This window comes from Glycine max, chromosome 6 (assembly GCF_000004515.6).
Source record: "Glycine max cultivar Williams 82 chromosome 6, Glycine_max_v4.0, whole genome shotgun sequence".
In the NCBI taxonomy this organism is placed as follows: domain Eukaryota; kingdom Viridiplantae; phylum Streptophyta; class Magnoliopsida; order Fabales; family Fabaceae; genus Glycine; species Glycine max.
This window is the reverse complement of record NC_038242.2, coordinates 7,645,379-7,669,853: the sequence shown is the minus strand read 5'-3', so window position 1 is coordinate 7,669,853 and position 24,475 is coordinate 7,645,379. Positions and strand designations below refer to the sequence as shown.

Here is a 24,475-nt window from a genome sequence, read left to right as displayed (position 1 = left end):
GATAGAGTTGATAATCTGAGAGTCTTTAGGGGAAATTTTTGTTTCTTTTAGGTCTGTTGTTCACAATCTACTGCTCAGTATTCAATGTACCCTATGTGACTTCTTTTCCTGAGTCAATTTCTTCCCAATCAAGCTGTAATCTTGAAATTGTTTCATTTATGGCCTGTAGTTCACTCCATGATTTTGATTCATCAAACTAAACATCTCTGCTGAAGAGAACTTCTCTAGTCTTGGGATTGTACAGCTTGTATGAGCCTGTAAAGTTATAGCATACAAAGATCATTGGTTCACTTTTATCATCAAGTTTTTTTCTCTTTTGTTCTGGAACGTGTCTGTAACACAATGAACCAAAGATTCTAAAATGTTAGACTGAGGGCTTGCTGCTAGACCATGCTTCTTCTGGAACCACTGAGTTCAGCCTCTTGGTGGGACATCTATTAAGGACATGGGCAGCAGTCATGGCTGCTTCTCCCCAGAAGCTGTGCGAGAGATTTTTCTGTTTAAGCATACACCTTACCATGTTCAATATAATCCTATTTCTTTTTTCCACTATTCCATTATGTTTGGGAGTGTAGGGGGCAGTAACCTCATGCACAATTCCATGCTCCTTGCAAAAATCTTTTAGCTCACTAGAAGTGAATTCTCCTCCTCCATCAGTCCTCAAAGTCTTCATGCACTTTCCTGACTGCTTTTATACTAAAGCCTTGAATCCCTTAAAGGTATTGAACACTTCACTCTTGACCTTAATCAAGTAAAGCCATAGCTTTTTGCTAAAGTCATTCACAAATGAAACAAAATAGTTGTTTCCTCCTAAAGATGGAACATCAAATGGTCCACAAACATCATAGTATATAATGTGTAGAAAATCATTATCCTTGGACATGGTGAATGAGCTAAAAGATGTTCTGGGTTGCTTGCTGATCAGACAATTGTCACACACTTTCTTTGGAATCACAATTGAGGAGAAACCAATTACCATGTTTTTTTTTATCTCGATAGGCTTAAATCTTTAAAATTCAAGTGGCCTAGCCTTAGATGCTATAACCATGAGTCATCAGACAATGTAACAACAGAGAGACATTGAGGTTCAATAGTATTCAGATTTACCTTAAACGTTCTATTTTTGGCTAATGGGACTTTCATAATCATTTCTTTTGTTGTATCATAGACTTCCAGAGATCCATTACTCATTTTCATTGAAAATCCCTTCTCCAGGAGCTGACCCATACTTATCAGGTTACTCTTCATCCCAGGAACATAAAGTACATTTGTGATCATTGCTTGTCTTCCATCTAGTCTTCTAATAGCCACATTCCCTACTCCTTCAGCTTGTATAACTCTATTGTCTGCAAACCTTACTTTACTCTTCTTCATTGCATCAAAATTAACAAGTCAATCCTTATGCCCAGTCATATGGTTTAAGCATCCAGAATCTGTGTACCAGGTTTCATTATTATGAGATTCTGAATTGGTAATCATCATCAACATCAAGGGTTGTTCTTCAAAGTTTGCTCCATTCTTTTCTTTGGCCATATGTGCTTCATAATCATTGTGTGACTGATTCCCCCTATGATCTATGCTACTTGGTGCGGCTACACACTCTGTTGAAAAACGTCCAATTCGATTGCAATTGAAACATTTGATTCTTTTCCTGTCAATCGTCTTTTTCTTTTTTTTCTCTCCAGTTACTAAAATTCCCTTTTCCGTTAGAGCTTTCTGGTTGATTTTCTTCATTCTTTTCTTGTTCTTGATTTTGTGTGTTTCTTTTAAAGTCACTTCTGAAAATTTTCCCATGTCCACAACCTCTAAAATTACCTTTGGAATTATTGCCTACTCTCTCTTTGATGTATGAGCCTGCAATGCCTGATGATCCCCTGGCTTCTCTGTTTTTCTTTCAATGAGTCTCTGTTCATGTGCTTCAAGAGAACCTTGAAGTTCTTCTATTGTTATTTCCCCAATTTTCTTGGATTCTTCAATGGTTACGACAATGTGGTCGAACTTGGGATTAAGAGTTCTCAGGATCTTTTCTATAATTGTTTGGTTTGAAATCTTTTCACCATAGTTCTTCATAGCATTTGTGTGAGTGATGACTCTATTGAAGAAATCAACTATCTTTTCATTGTTCTCCATTTGCATCAATTCATATTGACAACTCATCGTTTCTAGTTTCACCTTCTTCAATTGTTCTACACGCTCATTACATTTCTCCAAGATCTTCCATGCTTCTTGTGAAGTTACAGCGCCTACAATCTTCTCAAAGTATGCATCATCTACACATTGATGAATCAAGACTGTAGCTTTACAATCTTTCTTCTTGTTTTATCTGTAAAGGGCTTTTTGTGCTTCTGTAGAGCCTTCAGTGATTGTGGGATAACCTTCCTCAACAATTTCAGCCACTTATTGATAGCCCATAATTGTCTTCACCTATACACGCCATCGATCTCAGTTCTTGCCATTGAGGACGGAAGATTTGCAGAAAAATTCACACCGGTTGATCTCATTTCTTCTGTCCCTTAACTGAGAACTTGCTCTGATACCACTATGTTAGAGAGAAAGAAGAATGCAACAGAGAAATTGTTTTTGTATTCTGATGAACAGTACTTATACAATATTGATAACTATCTATTTATAACAATAATTTTTTCGTAAAAATAGAAAAAATACAAGTTATTCTCATTTTCTAATTATAATAGAAAAAATACAAATTGTTCTCATTTTCTAATTATAACCGTACTCTACATTTAACCCCTTAACTATTTGAATCACTTTCTAACATAGCATCAGTCAATCTCTACATAACACATGGAATATATAGTTTGTTTCCATCCGCATTTAAAATTCACATATATGATAATTTTGGCATCAAATAAACAAAATCACATAGAAACTAGTTATTGTAACTTGAGACAAATAATCAATTAATTTTATGTGTATCCAACCATGTTATTATATTCATATATTTCAATTTGATAATTATAAACTAACTAATAACTTATCGTTAAAAAATATATGGTACTAACATTAAGAAAAAATTATCTTCCAACAGATACAAGAGCTACATACATGTGCACACATTTCTCTCCCCAACACTAACAACACAAGTATTTTTCTTTTCAAGTGTCCTAGCAGCACAAGTATTAAATGAGTGGTTAAATGCACTTTTCGTTTTCAATTGAAGATGATTTTTTTAATTTTTAATAATTATTTTAAAAAAATTCCAACTAAATATGTCTTGAATATTTAGTTAAAATACTTTTTAGGTCTCTTAATAATTTTGGTTTTATTTTATTATAATTGGTGAATTTTATTCTTTTTATGGAACTCAGATACTAGGATGAAGAACAAAATCATCACTTATAAAAAAAATTCCCCTATGCCAGAATCAAAATCATCATTTTTATCCTTAATTTTTAAAATTACTCTGAACTTTTAATGAATATTTTGTTTTGAACTATTTTAATGTATATTAAGTTAATATGTAGGTGCATTTTTGTTGGTATAGCAGTATTAATCATAGGGATGAATAATTGGAACCCTGATTTTTTTTTTTCTTATTAAAGTTTTTAGATGTTGCGTATTATTTACTAACTCTCTTAATAGTCTATTGAGTAATACAAAAAATACGTTTAATATTTTGAGAGTACAAAATACATTTATTTTTTCTTTCATTTAATAAGTATTTTTTTTTTTTGTAAAAACATATTATAAGAAGATTCAGTATCAACTTCTTATTTTGCATCTGTTGACATTGAAAGGTCATAATGTGCATCTTTTTTAGTGTACGGAAATGGATCCCAGTTATTGTTTCGCGCCTACTTTCTCAATGACCTTGTGCAAAATGTAGGGGAAAGCCTAACTAGTAGTGGAATGATATGGGCCTAGCAATGTGGAGTTGAAGGAGGAAAACACTTTGTTGAAAGACAAAGACGTTACAGAGATGCTCAACTATATGAAGGTGAAAAAAGTGCCAATATTGTGTTCTTAGTTGACTTTGTGTGAGTCACATGAACATGATACTCAGACTATGTTCCCATTGTCACGTGATATTCAAAAACTGTGTGAAAAACTTAGCAGGTTTATAAATAATGTTATAAGCATCTATTTTAAAGAATTTAACGGTGTTCCTGTTCATCAACCAATAACAAAACATTTATGGGAACGTATTTCTGTTTTGTGTATTTTTTGCACATCCCCTTATATAACAGAAACATGCATACTTTATACAACGAGTTCTGTTATTTTTGGAATATTTTTTTAATGCACATAGGGGTATGAATAGAAAATTTGAGGTGAGAATAGCAACTGCCTATTGGATTCCAAACTTGGGTGGAGTTGGGCTTATCAGTTATCATTAGCCTGGCACATGAAAGGCTTTCCCATTCTTGGCCTTCAAGGATCTTTGTCCTGATAGTGATATCAAGATTTCTTCATACTTGCTATGAAACAAAATGATCAATAAAAGTGATTGGAGATATTTTTACAACTCTTGGTTGCGTGGTGGTACTATAATTCACCCATTCACAGAGAGTTGGAACATAAAGATCACCCACGTTTATCTGGAATCTATCAGTACTTCCATGCTATATACCAGCCAAACACGGGGGCGATTTAATTCTAACAATCTAAAATCAATTTAAATGTTCACATGAAAATAATCAACTAAGTTCTCAAAACCTCCTTAATGTATTTCTTATGCATACGAATGGAACAACTAAAATTTTGCAACAAATGTGTTATCAGGAACTTACTAGGAGTTGCACAATTTTTTACAACACTAAATGCTAAGTTTTTGTGATCAATTTTTAGGTTATATATTTAAGCATTCTCAAGCAGAGACAAATATACCTGTCTCTTTAGTTATTACATAGATAATCAAAGGCGGAAGTAGAATAGTCTAATTTACGGACCTTGTGCAAGCGACACACACCACTTCTAATTTTTGCAGCTTGACACGCACACCCTATCCCAACAGAGGTAGATAAATTTAAATTGAAGTCTTCATCACAACAGATTCACCCTTAGAATTCAAATTGCCACTAATTGTCTTACTGCTAAAGGCCAATACTGAAAAGACAAATAATTACATGTCAAACTCAAAGACAAGAGAAAAGAAAAAAAGAAGAAGGTTGAGATAGAGAGTAAAATGAAAATAACAAAAAAAAAATCTAAATGATAAATGATGTGATAGGTAATAGTTTGAGCTGTTTAAATACATGATAATTGTTTGATTCTTGCTTATACTAATAAAATAATACTTGTAGGTAGAGAAATTGTCCCTTAATCAATACTCTTATACTTTTTTAGAAAATCAGTCTCATATATAATTTTGGACTATAAAGATATCTTATTTTGACGAAAAAAATAAAATAGTAGAATGAAAATAGCAAAAGCATAATGTTAAAAATAATAAAAGCAAAATAATAAACTACCATTCACAACATTTTTCAATTGCTTTAAATAACAACAATGTTTTCCCCGTCACGGCCCTCGCCCCTATTGATGCAAACCTATCAACTATTACTGGATATAATTGTCTGAGAAAGGCTTGTGAGAACGAAGAAGATTGATTGTGTCTTTGAAGATGGAAATATATTTAAAGACACACGCTGACTGTGTTTCACAGATGATCACAATCAAATTCCTGGCAAATTTAGAATAAAAAACAGCATCGGAACACATTCCCGTTTTTGCTCGCTTCTTGCAACTAGCATTGAATAGTTTTGTAAAAGAGGTGAAAACGAATAATTCACTCATAACATAATGTAAGGTAAAAGAATTTTCTCAATAAATCCTTTTTCTAGGTGCATGAATAGCCAAACACAGATCTTGATGATGCAAATTAAATCTTTGTTCACCAACATCTCAATGAATGGACAACTTGGATCCCTCTATATGATATATTCCCGCAAAAATACTAATTTAATATTAAGGGAATAGAACATTAATAACTTTATTTTCAGATTATTTTTGGAAGGGGTGAGGTGGTAGACTTGGAATAATTAAAGAGTCAGACTCTAAGAAAAAACATATATTGGAAAACTAAAATAAAAATTGTGTATATTTACATGGATTAAACTAAAAATTATAAAAAGGTGATATGTCATCACATGACAAATTAAAACAGTAGTTAACACTAATTAAGTAATAACAAAAAATAACACCAAAAATTAAATATTGTAAGAATTATTATAAAAAAACTAAAAAGTTATATATGTTACAAAAACTAAAAAAATATAACATTGGGTGATCCCTATCAAAAAGTATAAAGGATTAAAGTACAATACTAAAAAGTCGGTTTCACCTACGGACATTAAAAGCGATCAATGTGACGGTGACCTGTGAGGCTGTGACCATGCTCCTAGTTTTAGCAAATGCTAACTACTTCGAAAAGTAAGTCCTCAATGTTTCTCTCACAGTTGCTATAGCAATATCTCCTATTTGTTCGTGTTAAAAGAATTTTTTTTATGTTTCTAATAAAAATATACAGCTTTTTTAATGGAAAAATATACAGTTTCTAATAAAATTTTAGTTATATATTTAATTTAAAAACATATTCTCTAATCTCATCTAATAATTTAAAATGAACTTTATCAAAATCAATTACTCATAGGCTTTTGTGTTGTCCTTTACTTTTGTTTTCTCACATCACCACAAAAAATCAATTCTACCATATTTTAAAATAAATGACTCCATAATTGATCACACATAAGGTTTCACAGGATTTAATTATTCTGGGATAGAAGCATTTATTGCACTGCATACATAGTAACTAGATTATGTTTATTATCATTTAATTCTTAAACTTTTTAACCAGATACGCATAAAAATTTTATACATTCACATATTTTTCTATCTTATTTTAACTTTATTTTATGTTTTGTCTTTTTCTTTTTCTCCTGCTTCCATTCAATCGGACGCTAAAACAGAATATAGGTTCATCATTTTCCTAAAAGTTTTACAGAAACGCATCAAAAACAACTTTTTTTCCCGATCTTTTTATATACTTCTCTTCAACACAAAAGGGAAATAAAAACTAAAAGTAAAATGGAGAAGATACCAAAACTATAAGAACTATCAAAGCCTTATAACTGGTTATGTAGGGGTGTTGAAGGATGAGTGATTCGTGAAATTAAATCGATTTAAATTAATCTAAATAATTTGGATTATATTTTTTTTAGTCAAACTTATTTAAATATTAAATTTTGGGTTGAATTACATATTTTAATATATAAACTTATTGACCTGCTGATCCTTAATTTGTATTAAATTCTTTTTTAATGTAATTTGTATTAAATTATTATTACTATTATTAGTTTCTACGTATAATAGATATTTTAAAATTTTAAAAAATTAATTATTATCATTATCATACTTAGTAATTAGTAATTAAGAATGAGTCATTTTATTTTCACCCCAACTTATAATTACACCTTAATTATGCTTGAGCTCAAAAACAAATCGAACAAGTGTGATTGAGATTAACTAAAAATTTAGCTTATAAAAAATATTAGATTTTAAATGTTTTAACAGATAAATTTAAATATTTTAACCCATTAATTCAAATCATTTTGTTTACAAGCAAATTAGTTTGAGTTAAATTTTAATTATTTTTTTGAAAAAAAAAATATTTATAAATTTGTTTGAGTTAGTTTGTAGGTTTGACTCTCAATTTAAACTGACCCACACCAATCCTAAATACTAAAAAAAAACTATTGATTTTAATTTTTTCTCATATGTGAAATAAAATAAAATAAAATATTTTAATAATTATTGATAAAAATATTAACTAAAAAAATCAAAACCCAGTTGGTAGCTTTCAACTACTAACTCCGAACTACTACAATTAATTCCTAAATATACTTATTGGTACATGTATACGGCATTTTTAGGTAGAATATATGACACCTGTGCTGGAAACGTCGCTTTTAAGCTAGAAACAACTTACATCAGTTATCATTAATACCCGAAAAGATTATTCCACAATTTGTTTCATGGTTGGGTATAGACGGTAGATTGAATGGCCAAGAAGTTCATTGAATAGTGGCTAGCATGCATGTAGCTCAGTTCGGATATTTATTTTCCGAAAATTATTGTATGATATACCAATAAAGACATATATTCCTTAATAAAAACATATATTCCTTAATCAAAGTAATTTTAACATTCGAATTTTAATTCATCATTTATAATGAAATAAATTATATTAAAAAAATTAAATGTATTTGTTCATAATTCTTAGTAAAAATTAATAATTATTTTTTATAATACCTCAAATGAATCACGCTAGAATTAGAGGGATTCAGACACTGTACAGCTTAAAACAACTTAAAAAAATGAATTAATATTATTTATATCAATAAAATATATTTATTTTTCAATAGTCCATTAGTTAAGAATTTTAACTTGAAGTAATTATAGAATAAGTGATTTTCTGTAAAGTTTTTTTAAGAAATATATGAGTAAGGACAAATATACTGAACAGCCAAAAAAGCACCCATCACAAATTGTTAAAATCTCAAAAAATATTATTTTAAAAAAAATTAACTTAAAGATTCTAACCAACAAAAAATTAATTAAAATATCATAACGTGAAATACCATAATATGAGAACCACCAAAAAATAAAAAATATTACACTGTTGACAAAGATTATTCCATACCAATATTATATTCCAAAATATATGCGACTATAATTCAATTTCACACATATTTGTTAACGAATACTTATTTTTAATAAGTGTGTCAAACATCAAAGTCACAGAAAATTTAAAAAATCTTTGTTTGAAAATAATTAAAGTTGTTTGTTTTTCTAGTTTGGTTAGCAGAGTACTCATTTTATCGTGGCTGGGATGCAGTGTAGCATCTTTTTGTTTGGGGTAGCATCCTCGCATAGAAACTGGTATCGATTGTGGTTCACAGATGTTGAAGAATAGGAAAATAAACTGGTATGGGCCGTACCCGTAGACAACTTGACACGATGTACCCGGTCACATTAATTATTTTCTGTGTTTGTAGAAACTAGAAAGCACCCAAAGTATTTGTTTATGTTTGATAAATAAGTTTAATAATGACGCATTGTGAATAAAAAATAGGTTCATACTGATATTTAATAACAAATTATTGTTGATATAATTATTGTGTGCAATTCCATTTAGGCAGAACTTTGGGATCTAAAGCAGGAAATTAGTCTGGCAAGGAGTATGAATCTTCGTAATGTCATATTTGAAATGGACTCCTTGGTTGTGGTTTCAGATGATTCAATAAGGAACATCAACTCTTCATTGCTAAAGCCTATGATCGGATAGCTGCCTATTATATATGCTGCGGAATACAGATAGGAGAGTAACCATTACTCAAAGAAGCAATAATTGTGCCGATTATTTGACAAATTTGGGTCATGAATCTGAATTCTTTATGACTATTGTTACTTTTGTCACCCCCTCTTCTTGTCATGCTTGTATTTGCTGATGCTAGATGGTGTACACTTGTCCTTTTCCCTTTGATGGGAGTTTATAATATTGTTTTCTTTTATTTAAAAAATTAAGAATTTTATGAAAATTAAAAAACTTATATAATAAATGATAATTTCTTATTAAATATCAATGTAAAATTATTTTATATTATGTATTATCATTTTTCTCTTTATAAATACATATGTTCAGGAAAATATATAATAAAATAATTCTTATTTTAATAATATGAAAATAATTCATTTATATCGTATAAATATATTTAATATGACCCCATGATTAGGTAAAAATATCGTGTACATTTATTTTTTAATTTTATTATTTAAAATTAGATTTAATAATTAATTTTATTGCTCACATTTGAAACAGTTTATTGTAATTTGAAGACTAAAAAGTTTTTCGTAATTAAACATATTCTTTCAGTTTTGTTATATCAGAATTTATCTTTTTAAAATAATATATATTAAACATAAAATTTAAGGTCTGACAATATAAAATTATTTTATAATATCATCTAATCATAAATTATTATTTGAATTATTTAAAATAATTATTTTTAAAATTAATAAACTTATTATTATAAATTATGACTGTAATTTTATTTTTCCTGTAGGCGTATAATTTTGTCAGTTAAGTATAATCCATTAATCATACAGAATTTGTGGAATCGGCCGAATATGGCTTTCACTTCTTTCTTTTTTTCGACAGGAAGGTATTTCACTTGTTAGTAAGTGGTTTAATTCCATTTTTTTTTGTCGTTTCAAAACTTTATTATCTAAAATATTTTATGGCAAATTCTTAAAAAAATCGTCAAAATCAAGAAATTTATTGTGACAATTTGGAGAGGGAAGTTTGAATAACTTGGCACTAATTGGTTCTTGGGCTTGGTGGTATACTTGCTTCCTCTATAAATGAAAAAGCACTCCCAAGTCCCAACCAATCCAATGTAGAGGACATTCACTCGTATTAATATTGTTCCAAACTCCCAAGTCCCAACCTTCTCTCCCTGTCTTTGCTTCTGCAATTACTCCCACTCTGGAAATGGGTTCGCTACCCGATTTAGACACTCTCCCCCCTCTGAGCTCGAGGATTTCAACGGTGGTTCCAGCAACCCCTCGAGAAGATGAAAACGGTGCGTTTCAACTCAACTACATGGACCTCCTCGTGAAGCTCCATTACATACGACCCGTTTTCTTCTTCACTTCCGAAGCCGTTCAAGGCCTCTCAATCTCCGACTTGAAGAAACCCATGTTCCCGCTTCTCGACCCGTATTACCACGTTTCGGGTCGGGTCAGAAGATCCGAATCCGGACGCCCCTTTATTAAGTGCAACGACGCCGGTGTTCGCATCGCTGAGTCGCACTGCGACAGAACCCTCGAAGAATGGTTCCGTGAAAACGGAAACGGCGCCGTTGAAGGGCTTGTCCATGATCACGTGCTTGGACCTGATCTTGCCTTTTCTCCTCTCGTTTTCGTCAAGGTACGTCGTCTACTTTTATTACTACGCCTCTCTTTTGATAACTTCTATCGTTTTTGACATGAAAAAGATTAATGCTATGTATTATTGATTTTAGAGTTTAATTTCTACGTCCACTACTTAAAAACCATCATAAAGTTTAATGTAATTATTATGCATGACAAGTTATAATTTTATGACAATGTAAATACTACCTTTTACATTATTAATATATATTTATTATTATATACTCTTATATTTGTCTTTCATTTAGTCTTTATTCTTTCGATATACACGTCTCAAAATGAAAAATATATCACAAAGTTAAAAAATATAACTTTTCTATTATTCTACATGACATTAAAGAAACACACTTCTATTATTATTAGGTGTTCACTGTTCATGTATAAATGTATAATTATAAATTTTAATGGATTTTTTTAAAATATGGTTTTTACTAAAAAAAATATATGCGGTTAATAATAGAATAATAGTTATGGAATTATGTTAGACGTACTTTTCTAACCTATAAACATCACGTATCGTCATATACCAGCCACGCGTTTGAACGGACCAAAGTCCAAACGCGAGAAGGAAACTATTTTTTTTAAAAATTTTTCGTTATTTAATTAAAGAGAAAATTTAAAAAAAATGTTGACTTAATAAAAAAATAAATTTTTAATTTTTTATTTCCCGTCAAAATGAAGGTTACTTTCCTTTTTCGCCGTCTCTATTCATTAGCTTTTCGTTTGAACATTAAAATCGCGTGTGTTAACAATTCCATAATACAGGATACATATATTTATATTACTATAATAAAAAAAATCATTTAAATGTAATTTTTAAAATAATTACTATAAATTTAATAATCTTATCATACATAAGAGTCTGTAATTAGATGATATGTTATAAATTAAATTCATAATGTAATAAGAGCTTAATTTTTACGAATTGTTAGTATGAAAATTAAAAGCAAGTAATTTCAATGTTTTAAAAATATAAAATTAAATTAAATTTTCAAAAGAGTTAACCTTCATATATTCATGAAAACAAAGTCTTACATTCGAGTTTAATAAAAAAAATATAAATTTATATAAATTTAAATTTATCAAATATTTTATATTTACTTTCGTATATGATTTTTTTCTTCTTTTCATTGAAAAAGTTAAGTTTACGCATAAGATTCACAAATTTTTAAAAGTTATTCAAATATAATTTTTACTACGTTTATTTTGACGTGTAAATAAAGCATTCACTTTAAGATATTTTAAATATTTTTTTTTAGTTTTTGAATAAATTATTTCGATTGTAATTCTTTTTTAAATTAATTACAAGAAAATCTAAAATAATAGTTTTTCGGTAAACTTCTCAGGATCAGGTGACTTTGAATTGTCATGTATGAAAAAGGGTGCCCAAAGTGGGCATTTTATTATGATCTATGGTCGATTTAATATGGGCAAATACTAAGTACTGACAGAAGTCAGTGAACTATGATCCAAGATCCAACACTGCCATTTAATACTGAACAAAATTTAATGTAGACTGAGCCAAGAGGCCAGACACTGGAAAGTTGTTAAGAATATAAAATTAAATTTAAGTATATTTTAACCTTATAAATATAATTCATCTATACTTAATTTTTGTTAATCATTTTTAAAATAATCATGTTATTGCTTGATAATAACTTAACATTCATTTAATAATGTTAGGTGAACAATTATTTTAAGATAATGTATAATATAAAATATTTAAATAGATATTACATTTTTTTTCTATTGTTGATAAAGTCTATGTAAATGTAAATAAAAATTGTTATATTTTTTTTTACAATCTATAAAAAAAATAAATAACTAAAATAAAAATTACCTGCACTTATAAGAATATAAAAAGATATATAGATTTATAATTTTAAATTTAACTATATTTTTAATTTTCAATTTTTTCCAATATTTTTTATTAAGTTTCTTACTTGCTAATTTTTCTTTTATCTCATTGTTTGCATTTATATCTTGTTATATAAATATAAAACCATTTATTTAAAAGTAATAAACGTATATAACGTCCTTTCTCGTTGCAAATGAGTTTTTCTCAAAATAGGAATTTAGTACTATTTAATAATTTTTTAAAAATATGAAATCTAAACTATTTACTATTTTGATTTTTATTTACTTGAAATATTCCTTAGTTAAATATTGATGTTGGGCTCAAAGGCACTGAATTTCTGAGATGCTATTATGTTTACCTCTTTTCAGTTCACTTGGTTCAAATGTGGAGGATTATCCGTGGGATTAAGCTGGGCTCACGTTCTTGGAGATGCCTTTTCTGCATTTAATTTCCTGTCCAAGTGGAGTCAAATACTAGCAGGTCAAGCTCCACCAAAATCTCTTCATGTGTCAAGTTTCCCTGAACCCAAAATCTCACATAATTCCATTGTTGATGACCCTCCAGTTTCCATTAAAAAGACAAATATTCTTGGAGAGTATTGGCTCGCTACTAATTACCACGATGTGGCTACTCACTCTTTTCACATCACTTCCAAACAACTTCACCATTTGGTAACAGCCACATTTAATCAAACCAATGACAATACCAATAAGGCCAAGACCACCACCTATTTTGAAATTATTTCAGCATTACTTTGGAAGTGTATAGCAAACATAAGGGGCCAAAAAATTGGACCAAATGTTGTGACTATATGTACTAGTGAATCTAATCGTGCAGAAAACGAATTCCCCACCAATGGCTTCTTAGTGTTAAGCAAAATTGAAGCAGATTTTTCGACTGGGAAATATGAAATTTCAGAATTGGTGAAGCTGATTGCTGAGAACAAGATGGTTGAGAACCATGTAATGGAAAAATTGGTGGAGGCAGATGAAGGGAAAGAGGATTTTATAGTTTATGGGGTAAACTTGACGTTTGTGAATTTGGAAGAAGCTAATATTTATGATGGGATGAATCTGAATGGACAGAAACCAATTATGGCAAATTGTACATTTCGTGGGGTGAGTGATAAAGGGGTTGTTTTGGTTCTTCCAGCACCAGAAGATGACGAAGATGGTGGTAATGGAAGGATTGTTACTGTTTCTTTGCCTCGTGAAGAACTATATCAGCTGAAAGATAAGCTAGGAGGAGAATGGGGCATACACTAATTGTTCGTGTCCGTGTTTTTTATTTTTGGAAGCAAAACTGGTTTAAGTCGTGTGGATTGTTTTTCATCTATTTGTTATTGCATTTAGTATGTTTGCCGGTAATAAAATACTAATGATTTGGTTATCCACTGTCTTACACGGAATTGGACTGGATAAAAAAAGCATTTGTAAAAATTATATTGATAATTTTTTATGTATTAGCTCAGACAACTATTTACTAATTTTCTTTATATTATTAGTGTAAAGAATTTATTAATTTTATCATGACTAATTTTTTTGTTAGAGAACCTTGTTAATTAAATTAAATATATTCCTTAAAAGATCTGAATGTAAATTCACTCAAACCAGATAATTAACTTAATAAGTATTTTCAAATATTAAATATGTTTGTGTAAGAGACATCGTTTGACAACTTATACTAGTTACATATTTATTCTACCACACGAGTTGCAATGGGTTCTTCACATGCTTTCATTACCCTTACTTTTGTATGAATGAAACAAAAATTGATTATTGTAATATAATTTTATTTTAAATATATTTTTATTTTTTGTAATTTAATATTTTTTTTATTTTTGTCCTTATAAAATTATTATTTTTATTTTAGTTATTATAAAATATGTTTATTTTATTTTTCGTTATTATAATATTTTAGATAACGTTTTGAACAATAAATCACTCATTTAAATATTTTAAGAATAAAAAACAAAATAAATATATTTTATATAAGAACTAAAACATAATTATTTCAGAAGAATAAAATAAAAATACTAAATTACAAAGAATAAAAATCCTAAAATTTTTAATAGCAATTATATCGTCTAATGATTGATGGTAAGAATTTTTTTTTTTTATAAAAAAACTAGTTATATTTATGGATGTAAATTTGAGTACCAACGACGCTCAAAGAAATAGTCCAATCATTAGAGTTGTACAAAAGTCTCTTGCTCCCAAAATCTATGAATTACTCTTGAACAGATAACTTTCAACTTTGTAAGTTCACTAATTTTGTAGAGAATGGAAGAGGAGGAACGTTTTGACTTTTTATTTTGTTATGGAAGAGGAAGACAACAAGGTCTCCCTTGATTTAGTGGGTTACAAAATTATATATATATATATAAGTAAAATATTTTTAAAAAATACTTAAATATAATAAATAAATGCACAAATACCAACATTTTTTTATTATAAAAAACACTGAATTTTTTTATTTCCATAATTAAAAATAATAAGAATGTTTTTTTGTTTTTTGTATTTGACCTTTTAAGTTTAAAAATTATATTCCTAAATATAATAAATAAATCCATACAAATCAACAAAAGAATGTAGAAATTCAAATACTCAATAATAAAATCATTAAAATATATTCTTCTTCTCTCAATAATTATTAAATAAAAATTAAAAATAAAGTATTTTATAAACTGCGCATTAAAAATTACTATCTATGAAATGTCCCGTAATATATAATGTATTAAATAAATAAAAAAGTGAAATTATTAAGAAGGAAATTAATAAAGTGTCTCTAGATGGGGTAGGAAAAATTGAGCGAAAACTTTCTTTCTTTATTATGTAAAACATATGATATTTTTTTTTTAAAAAATTAAATATCATAAATTTAAGAAGGCTTAAATATATTCTCAAATTCCTATAACACGCACATTTTATGCCTTTAGTCTTTATAAATTTAGGACTATTAGGTACTTTTATTTAATTATTTTTTTTCATTAACTCCCTATTATTTAAGAAACATCAGACTTGCATTTTATTCACTGATTTGAACGGATTCGGTGGAAAGGAGAAGATTTATTTTTTATTTTTTTATGGAAGTCATAAAAAAAGCAAAGTATCAATCAATGAAAAACTTTCCTGATATATGCTGCTTTATTCACGTAGTCCAGAGATGGAAGTCATAACATGCTTAAAATGGATCCAAGATACTTAAAAGTTATAACTTGTTTGTTGTGACTTGTGAGTCCTGAGGGTATATTAGGAGAATTTTCTCTCTAGTGTGTTTTTAAAGATAAAATGATAATAAAAGCAAGAGGGAAAGGTAAAAAGAAACACAAAAGCAAGGCTTCAGGGGTAAAAATTGTCAACGCGAACTCGGCGATATCTGGTATTTATTAAATTAAATTATAGCTTGGCAAGTTGCGAAAAGGAAAAAAGGAAATCCATTGACATCGATGGAAAGAAGTGGCCCAATGTTTCTGGTTTAGCTTAGTTAGCTCCCGCTGGGTCCTTCCTTCTTCTCACCACTGCACCAACCCATCCCCTCTCGCGTCGAGTCACGAGTTCACGAGTCACGAGTCACGAGTCACGAGTCACTCACTACAACTACTTCTTTCTCTTTCTGTTAGGTTTCTCTCTCGCACACTTGTCACTGTCTCCTCCTCGCTCCCAATTTTGACCGAGTTGTTGACTCCACGATGCCTTCCAATTCCGATTTGGTCCGCGCCGTTGAGTCGCTCCTCGGCGTCTCGCTCGCCGATTCCGTCTCCGATTCGCTGCTCCTCATCGCCACCACCTCCGCCGCGCTCATAATCGGCCTCCTCGTGTTTCTCTGGAAGAAATCTTCGGATCGGAGCAAGGAGCTAAAGCCGGTGATCGTGCCGAAGGGCTTGCCGAAGGACGACGACGACGAGGTTGATGTTGCCGACGGGAAGACTAAGGTCACTATTTTCTTCGGTACTCAAACCGGTACCGCTGAAGGCTTTGCTAAGGTTGCATTTCCTCTTTCCCCTGTTTTGCTTCTGCTGGATCGAATCGAATCGAATCGAATGTTCTGGATCTTTTAATTAGATGAAGAAATTGATTCGTGTGAAGTATGGTAATTGCAAATTTGAGTTTGGTGAATAAAGATGATATCGTAGTTTTGACTTGTGCCATGACTTGGTTAACCCTAGGTTATGATAGTGATAGGTGATAATAATATTTGTGCTCATGTTGTTATTGGAGATGCCAAGGAATGAGGAATGATTATGCTGTTAGTGTCAATTTGAAAATACTTTATTGTGATAGTCAAAAGGCGTGCCTACGGTGATGAAGTGACAGTGCCTCTAGTTGCTTCGGATGCTTTGCGCGACTTTCTTATTGTTATTAGTACCTGCGAAAAATCAAAAAAGGTTCCGCAATTTGCTCAACTGTGATATTGGATAGGTAAAGTAGTCAAAAAGCTGTAAAAGTGTCGATATTTGAGGGTTTTGTAAATTGAAAATTTTAGTATTTTGTTTTTACCATGGATTTATGCTTTGAGTTGTTAATCAATGTGACAGATGAATTCAAAATAGTCCAACACTATTGTTTTCGTTTTTTACTTTTCCCCCTTCTAATGTTAACGCCTTTTTTGGGTGAAGCTAAGCCTGAACTTTCGTGCCTCTTTCTAGGCTTTCTGTTCCCACTAATGTAACCTGTCTTCATAGTTGGCTTATTGTGAGTATTCTAAATTTAGCTTGAAAATGAGTGCAGCTTATGCGAATATATTTTGTGTAAAGATGATACTAACTTCCCCTTTTCCATAATGCTTGAAATGGCCCCTGGGACAGCTACAACAATCTACAGGCAGTTATGTGCCAGTTTTATATAATTACTGAGTTTTTTTTTATATATTTTTAATTATAGGCATTGGCAGAGGAGATCAAGGCAAGATATGATAAAGCAGCTGTCAAAGTTGTTGACCTGGTAAGTTGGATTGAAATGAAATTTTGGCCATCCCTACATTCTGGTCATAGATTTGTGGGTCAAACATTTTCTTTGAAATATTTGATTCCTCACTAAGAGAGTTCTAGAAGGTTTTTGGTATCATTGTACAGGAAGTCAGGAATTTCAATTTAAAATTTAGGTTTGGCTTAGTGTCTGACATATATTTAATTTGAACTAGGATGACTATGCAGCGGATGATGATCAATATGAGGAGAAGCTCAAGAAAGAGACTCTTGCATTTTTCATGCTGGCAACGTAAGATTTATGTACATAAAAATGGTTGAAATGCATTTATTTATTGAAATGTGTGGTGAATGTGATTCATTTTGATTTGACATGACAGTTATGGAGATGGAGAGCCAACTGATAATGCTGCAAGATTCTACAAATGGTTTACTGAGGTTTGTAGTTACATCACTTTTAAGTAAATCCTACATCTTAGGCCTTGCTCTCTCCTTGCAATTTCATAATTCACATGGCTTACTTTAAATGATTCTAAGTTTTGGTGGGCATTAATTTTAGGGGAAAGATGAGAGGGGCACCTGGCTTCAACATCTCACATATGGAGTTTTTGGCCTGGGTAACAGACAATACGAACACTTTAATAAGGTAATATCAGATGATTTTGTTTTTATTTAACAATAAAAAATCATCATTTGATTCTGATGCTGTTCTTTTGATGCAGATAGGTAAAGTTGTTGATGAAGATCTTAGTGAACAAGGTGTGTAATTCTATCACCTGTATTTTCAAATTATTAAATTGGTTATCTGCCTCATCGCATTTGCACAGAATCATTGTCATTGATCAAAGCTGAAGAGCCTGCTACATCTTTTCATTTTTTGGCATTTGTGCTTTTGATTTTTGTTTTAGTTCGTTTTGCCCACCCCAGCAAAGTTAATCTACAAGTGCAACTTTCATTTTTTGTTTGCTTAGTGGAATGGTGCCTGGCATTGTTAGATCAATGTATTTATTAAGCCTTCCAAAAAGTCTAATGGATGTATAATACTTGAATCAAACTTTCAGAAAGTACTATAAGTCATTTCTGAGGCAATCTACATTATTGAAGTTTGTTTACTATCTAGGAGCATACTGTCTTGTTAAGTTTTATATTTCTGCAGATTTTTATTAATGCTTTGAAGTGAGATGTATACTAAATAAAAACATGTTCTAATATAAGTTCTGAAGTTTGTACATACTTGAGAATGGTATTAAAGTAGTAATTGACTTTTCATAGATATCTTCTTACACAGAGTTGTGTTTGCTGCAGGTGCAAAGCGTCTTGTTACATTTGGATTAGGCGATGATGATCAATCCATTGAAGATGATTTTTCTGCCTGGTAAATATAATCCTCTGATTCCTGTCACCATCGCTATCTATCTACCAATTATATTGTTGTGATAATATGCACTTGGCTGTACATAAAATTGTGTGAAAGGTGCCTTCTATTTTTTTGGCATTTCAATCAATCACGAATTGTCTTTGGCTTTGCAGGAAAGAAACTTTGTGGCCTGAGTTGGATCAGTTGCTCCGAGATGAGGATGATGCAAATACTGTCTCTACCCCATATACAGCTGCTATTCTTGAATATCGAGTAGTGATTCATGACCCGACTTTCACATCATCCTATGATAATCACGTAACCGTGGCAAATGGGAATGCTGTGTTTGATATTCATCATCCTTGCAGGTGCTTGGAATTGTACATACTGACACTGTTTTTCTTACTAAACAAGGCTATAAAACAAACCTTTTGTTTTTGAAGGGTGAATGTTGCTGTACAAAGGGAGCTTCACAAACCCGAGTCTGACCGTTCTTGCATACATTTGGAATTTGATATATCAGGGACTGGCTTAACGTAAGTTGGACTATGCTTCCTGAAAAATAACCCATCCTATCATTTTTTTCTTGCTAAACAAGAAAACAAAGAACACTGGCATTGGTCAATTATAATTATTTTATTTGTATTAACTTTAGATGCTTTTTGTTAATAATTATTTTTATAATTTTAAACTTATTTTGCAGATATTATTTAATTATTATTCGATAATTGAGTCCTGGTGGAATATAGTGTGTTACAGAGTTTTTCTATTAGGGTTTTTACTTGTAATTCTAAGGAAATGATTAAATGTTGGTTTAATAGATAAAAAAGGTTTTAAGTATGAAGCTTGTTAGATATCAAATTTTAAGCTTGTCATAAATTTAAAGGTATGCAATCCTAAAGTATGAATCATAAACACTTGTAAAGTTATCAGCAGTTATTTATGGATAAGGAGTGCTAGCAACACAATCTCTATCATATTCCTTTCAACACTCTTTTATTTGTTAAAATTTATTGAAAACTACAAAATCATGTGTGAGATTCATTAAATAAGGAATGGTATTTGCACAATTTTGTGATTTCTAATGAATTTTAGCCAATAGAAGAGTGTGCTAGAAAGAGTCTGTTGTTAAGTCTTCATAGATTGATGTTTTGTCATACTTTATCAGACGGCAACTAGACATATCCTTCCCCAATTATGTGATAGTATTCAATAAATCTGTTGATGGCTTTTGTCTGATTTTCTCAGATATGAAACTGGAGACCATGTGGGTGTTTATGCTGATAACTGCGACGAAACTGTTGAAGAAACTGGGAAGTTGTTGGGTCAGAATTTAGATCTATTGTTTTCTCTTCACACTGATAAGGAGGATGGCACTTCCCTAGGTGGTTCTCTCCTGCCTCCTTTCCCTGGCCCTTGCACACTGCGTACTGCATTAGCACGCTATGCTGATCTCTTGAACCCCCCACGAAAGGTTTTTATATTATCTTCACTTTATGTGCTTACCATTTCTTTTTTATTTTTGTATTATGTACTTATTTGGTTGTACTGGTTATAAGAGTGTGATTTAATATGGATTTGTGTTTGTTTTATATTAATCAAAAGGAATAAATAGTTACACTTCTCTTTCAGGCTGCTTTAGTTGCTTTAGCTTCTCATGCATCTGAACCTAGCGAAGCAGAAAGATTAAAGTTCCTTTCGTCTCCTCAGGGGAAGGTAAAAAATTCTTAGTCCTGTTTCTGTCATTTTTTGCAAGTATGAAATTTTTTTCTTCCCTTTTTTCCCCTTCCTCTTTTGATGATGATTTTCAATTTTTGGTTTCCAGGATGAGTACTCCAAATGGGTGGTTGGAAGCCAGAGAAGTCTCCTTGAGGTGATGGCTGAGTTTCCATCAGCCAAACCTCCACTAGGTGTTTTTTTTGCTGCAGTGGCCCCTCGTTTACAGCCTCGTTATTATTCTATTTCATCCTCTCCTAGGTGGTTATCTTATCTTATTTAAAGTATCCAAATGAAGTTTTTATAAGATAATTGGTGAAAGAGATAATATCATATTACTTGATTGTCCAGGTTTGCTCCGCAAAGGGTACATGTTACTTGTGCCTTGGTGTATGGTCCAACTCCCACTGGTAGAATTCACAAAGGAGTATGTTCAACCTGGATGAAGGTAGCTCTATGCAATTGATACACTTGCAATCTTATGCTCCTGTTTCATTATCTTGGACTCTTTTTTTTCCAACTTGTCATGCTTGCGATTTTCATCTCTCCCCGAGGGGTGCAATACCTAATCAGTTTATGTTGTTTTTAACTTAAATCTCTCTTATGATCAGAATGCTATTCCCTTAGAAAAAAGTCCCGACTGTAGCTGGGCTCCTATTTTTATTAGGCCATCAAATTTCAAGCTACCAGTTGATCATTCAATTCCTATTATTATGGTTGGACCTGGTACTGGTCTTGCACCTTTCAGGGGATTTTTACAGGTATGTGAATATGCTATGGATGTGTGTATGTTTATAATTTTCATAAAAGTTAGTTTGTTAGATAAATATAAAATGACGTAGAAGAGAAATATTGGAACCGAATAGATAATTATATGATAATATAATAATCAATTACAATTGTGAACCAAAATTCAAAGCGCCTAATTTTGATTCTGTCACTATTAGAAAGCTCCAGTTTGCTGTGTTGTGAAGTCAACTAAAGCTACTTATAAGTGCTAAAACAATAACTTATTTTAGTTTTTCAAGATGCATGGCTAAAATTGCTTTCAAGTGACAGAAGGTGAAAATCTGCAGTTAACAAGTGGCAAGAAATTGGTGCTTGTCCAAGGAAGCAAAAGTGGAAGCTGATTCTTTTTTCTGAATCCGAATTGTTTCTTTTTCATAGTGCTTTTCTAAGAAGTGTTTTTTAAGAAATAGTAGTATTTTTTTTTAAAATCACTAATTGCACATCATTGTTAAACAGGTATCTAGTTTATTGTAATAGACCAAAAATTTCACAATGGTTAGTCCAATCATGAATGGCATAGTTCAGGTGGTGATAATTATTATAAGCATCTGCTTGTTCTTAATTCTTGCTTTATCTTTGATTTACCCAGGAAAGATTTGCCCTCAAAGAGGCTGGTGTTCAACAAGGCCCTGCAATACTCTTCTTTGGATGTAGGAATCGTCGATTGGTAAATTAATTGATCTTTGTGCTTTAGATCCAAATGGGTTTTCAGAGCAATTTCTGATTTCCCAATATGTTTGTATAGGATTTTATTTATGAGGAGGAGCTAAAGAATTTTGTGGAACAAGGTTCTCTGTCAGAATTGATAGTTGCATTCTCTAGAGAGGGGGCCGAAAAGGAATATGTTCAACACAAGATGATGGATCAAGTAAGTGCAAATAGCAGCCTAGTGGGGATCAAATGTAGCCGGATAAGTTTTTCCCTGCATTAATTTTTTTATGTGCAGGCTGCACAGCTGTGGAGTTTGATTTCTCAAGGAGGTTATCTTTACGTCTGTGGTGATGCCAAGGGTATGGCCAGAGATGTTCATCGAACTCTTCATACCATTGTCCAGCAGCAGGTGCTGATTGTTTTTCATCATCCCTCCCTTTTGCATAATACTTAATTATTGATTTTCAAAGAACGGAACCCAACTAGTATGAGAAAATAAGAGAAGCTTTTCTATCTTCTGCTTGAGTCTCTTCACCAGGAACAAATGCCTAATAATAATATTGCTAAGCTGCGAGTATAATAGTATATTTATGCAATAAAAAAGGTGTGACTGATTTTTAAGCCTTCTCTTTTTGGAGTACAAACCCAGAATTTGCTGTGTTTGTTGAAAATTTCAGCACTAAATTGTTTGACTGTATTTGAGCTTTTGAATAGCACAAAAGGCTATTTTTTTACCTTTAGGTGAAAAATCTTCATGAATTGGCTTAGCAGTATGATTCCCCTACTTTATGCATCAGTTTTTGTTTTTTAGTGCCATTGGAGGAATTCTCTCTTCCAACCAGAAATTGTTTTAAAAAATTAATATGGAAAAAATCATTATCAACTTCGTTTCAATCCTTATGTCTGTTGCGTTTAGTTTTTGAAGGGACACAACAATTAAATTTTCATCTCTAATTATATCTTTTTAAGCCTTTTGCAAAGCATTTAGTTTACAATGCTATAGTTTTCTGATTCACCATTCCAACGTGAATTTTTTAGTTGCAATTGCACATACACTCCATACCTATGGAATGAAACTGACTTAAAGATCTTGTTTCTGCATTCAATTTCAGGAAAATGTGGACTCGACAAAGGCTGAGGCTATAGTGAAAAAACTTCAGATGGATGGACGTTACCTAAGGGATGTGTGGTGATTTTTCTGATCATTCTTCTGCCCAGATTGTGGTATCCTTGCTATTTGATATGCTAAATTCAGGATTGGCTGAAGGATATTCTTGAGATTAGTCACTGCCTTTCCGGAAATTTAGGACACCAACAGTGGAGGTTAAACAGGTTTCCTTGAGAAGAAATGCTTTTCTGGACATTTACCCTTTTTTCTTTTATTTTCTGTTATCTTTATATTCTCTTATTATGATAGGTTGGATCCCTCTGAAGTGGGATTATTTATCGGGGGACTCTGTGATAGTTAGTCTCAGAAATCGGTAAACAAATACCGGTTACAGTGGATGGTCATGTATTATTAAGTGTAGGAATTGGTAACGAATAATTATTTTATTAATGAAACATGTATTTTTTTTAAAAAAAATACAGTGGATGTTCTACACTGTAACTTAGTCTGTGTACTGTTGAAGGACTAATTGAAAGGTGAAGAATTCACATAATGATTCTTCTCCCCCCTTCCTTTTATTTTAAGATAGTTTTCTCAATTGTTAAAACTTGACACAAATTTTTTTACAAGTCTGAACGTAATAACTAATACCTCATAATCTTGATCTTACAGGTGCATATTGTTTTAAGATGTTAACTTTTTGGCTTTTGATGTTGAGGGGCTGAAACTTGGGTTCTGGCCAAGTCAGTTCAAACTTTTTACAAGGTTTACTGTATTGGAAAGCTTAAAATCGGGACACCTTAGAAATAGAACTTCAAAAACTAACTCAAAGGAAACAAGACTGGAAATCTCAAGAGTTAAGCATCTAAACAAAACAAGTTTATATCTTGTAACTTATGTCTAAATTATGATGTTGAAGTTTCAAATGGGAATTTAACCCGCTAATAGCTTGTGCCATTTGCCGCGTTTCAGTTTTCAAGGCGTTGAAGCCTTCCTTCGACTTTTTTGGTGGCGATACTGTTTTTAAAGTTTTGACCGAAAAAAATTGGTGAAATCTGGATACAGGTTCCTGTCATGGACCCATCAGCTCGAAAACATTGTTGCACCCGTCATTTTTGT

The 24,475-nt window shown here is 31.2% G+C and overlaps 2 protein-coding genes across 2 annotated transcripts; both read left to right on the top strand.

Moving 5' to 3' along the window:
- Window positions 1-10,304: 10,304 nt before the first annotated feature.
- LOC100782113 (protein ECERIFERUM 2) lies at window positions 10,305-14,286 on the top strand. The gene is made up of 2 exons (XM_003526504.5): window positions 10,305-10,948; window positions 13,177-14,286. The coding sequence occupies exons 1-2, from the start codon at window positions 10,511-10,513 to the stop codon at window positions 14,071-14,073; spliced, it is 1,335 nt and encodes a 444-aa protein (XP_003526552.1). The 5' UTR covers window positions 10,305-10,510; the 3' UTR covers window positions 14,074-14,286.
- Window positions 14,287-16,029: 1,743 nt separating this feature from the next.
- Window positions 16,030-23,934, top strand: LOC100781568 (NADPH--cytochrome P450 reductase). The gene is made up of 18 exons (XM_003526503.5): window positions 16,030-16,793; window positions 17,692-17,751; window positions 17,951-18,027; window positions 18,116-18,173; window positions 18,295-18,381; window positions 18,458-18,494; window positions 19,041-19,110; window positions 19,266-19,460; window positions 19,536-19,628; window positions 20,341-20,566; window positions 20,725-20,808; window positions 20,918-21,069; window positions 21,160-21,256; window positions 21,420-21,569; window positions 22,187-22,264; window positions 22,343-22,465; window positions 22,544-22,657; window positions 23,361-23,934. The coding sequence occupies exons 1-18, from the start codon at window positions 16,500-16,502 to the stop codon at window positions 23,439-23,441; spliced, it is 2,076 nt and encodes a 691-aa protein (XP_003526551.1). The 5' UTR covers window positions 16,030-16,499; the 3' UTR covers window positions 23,442-23,934.
- Window positions 23,935-24,475: the final 541 nt, after the last annotated feature.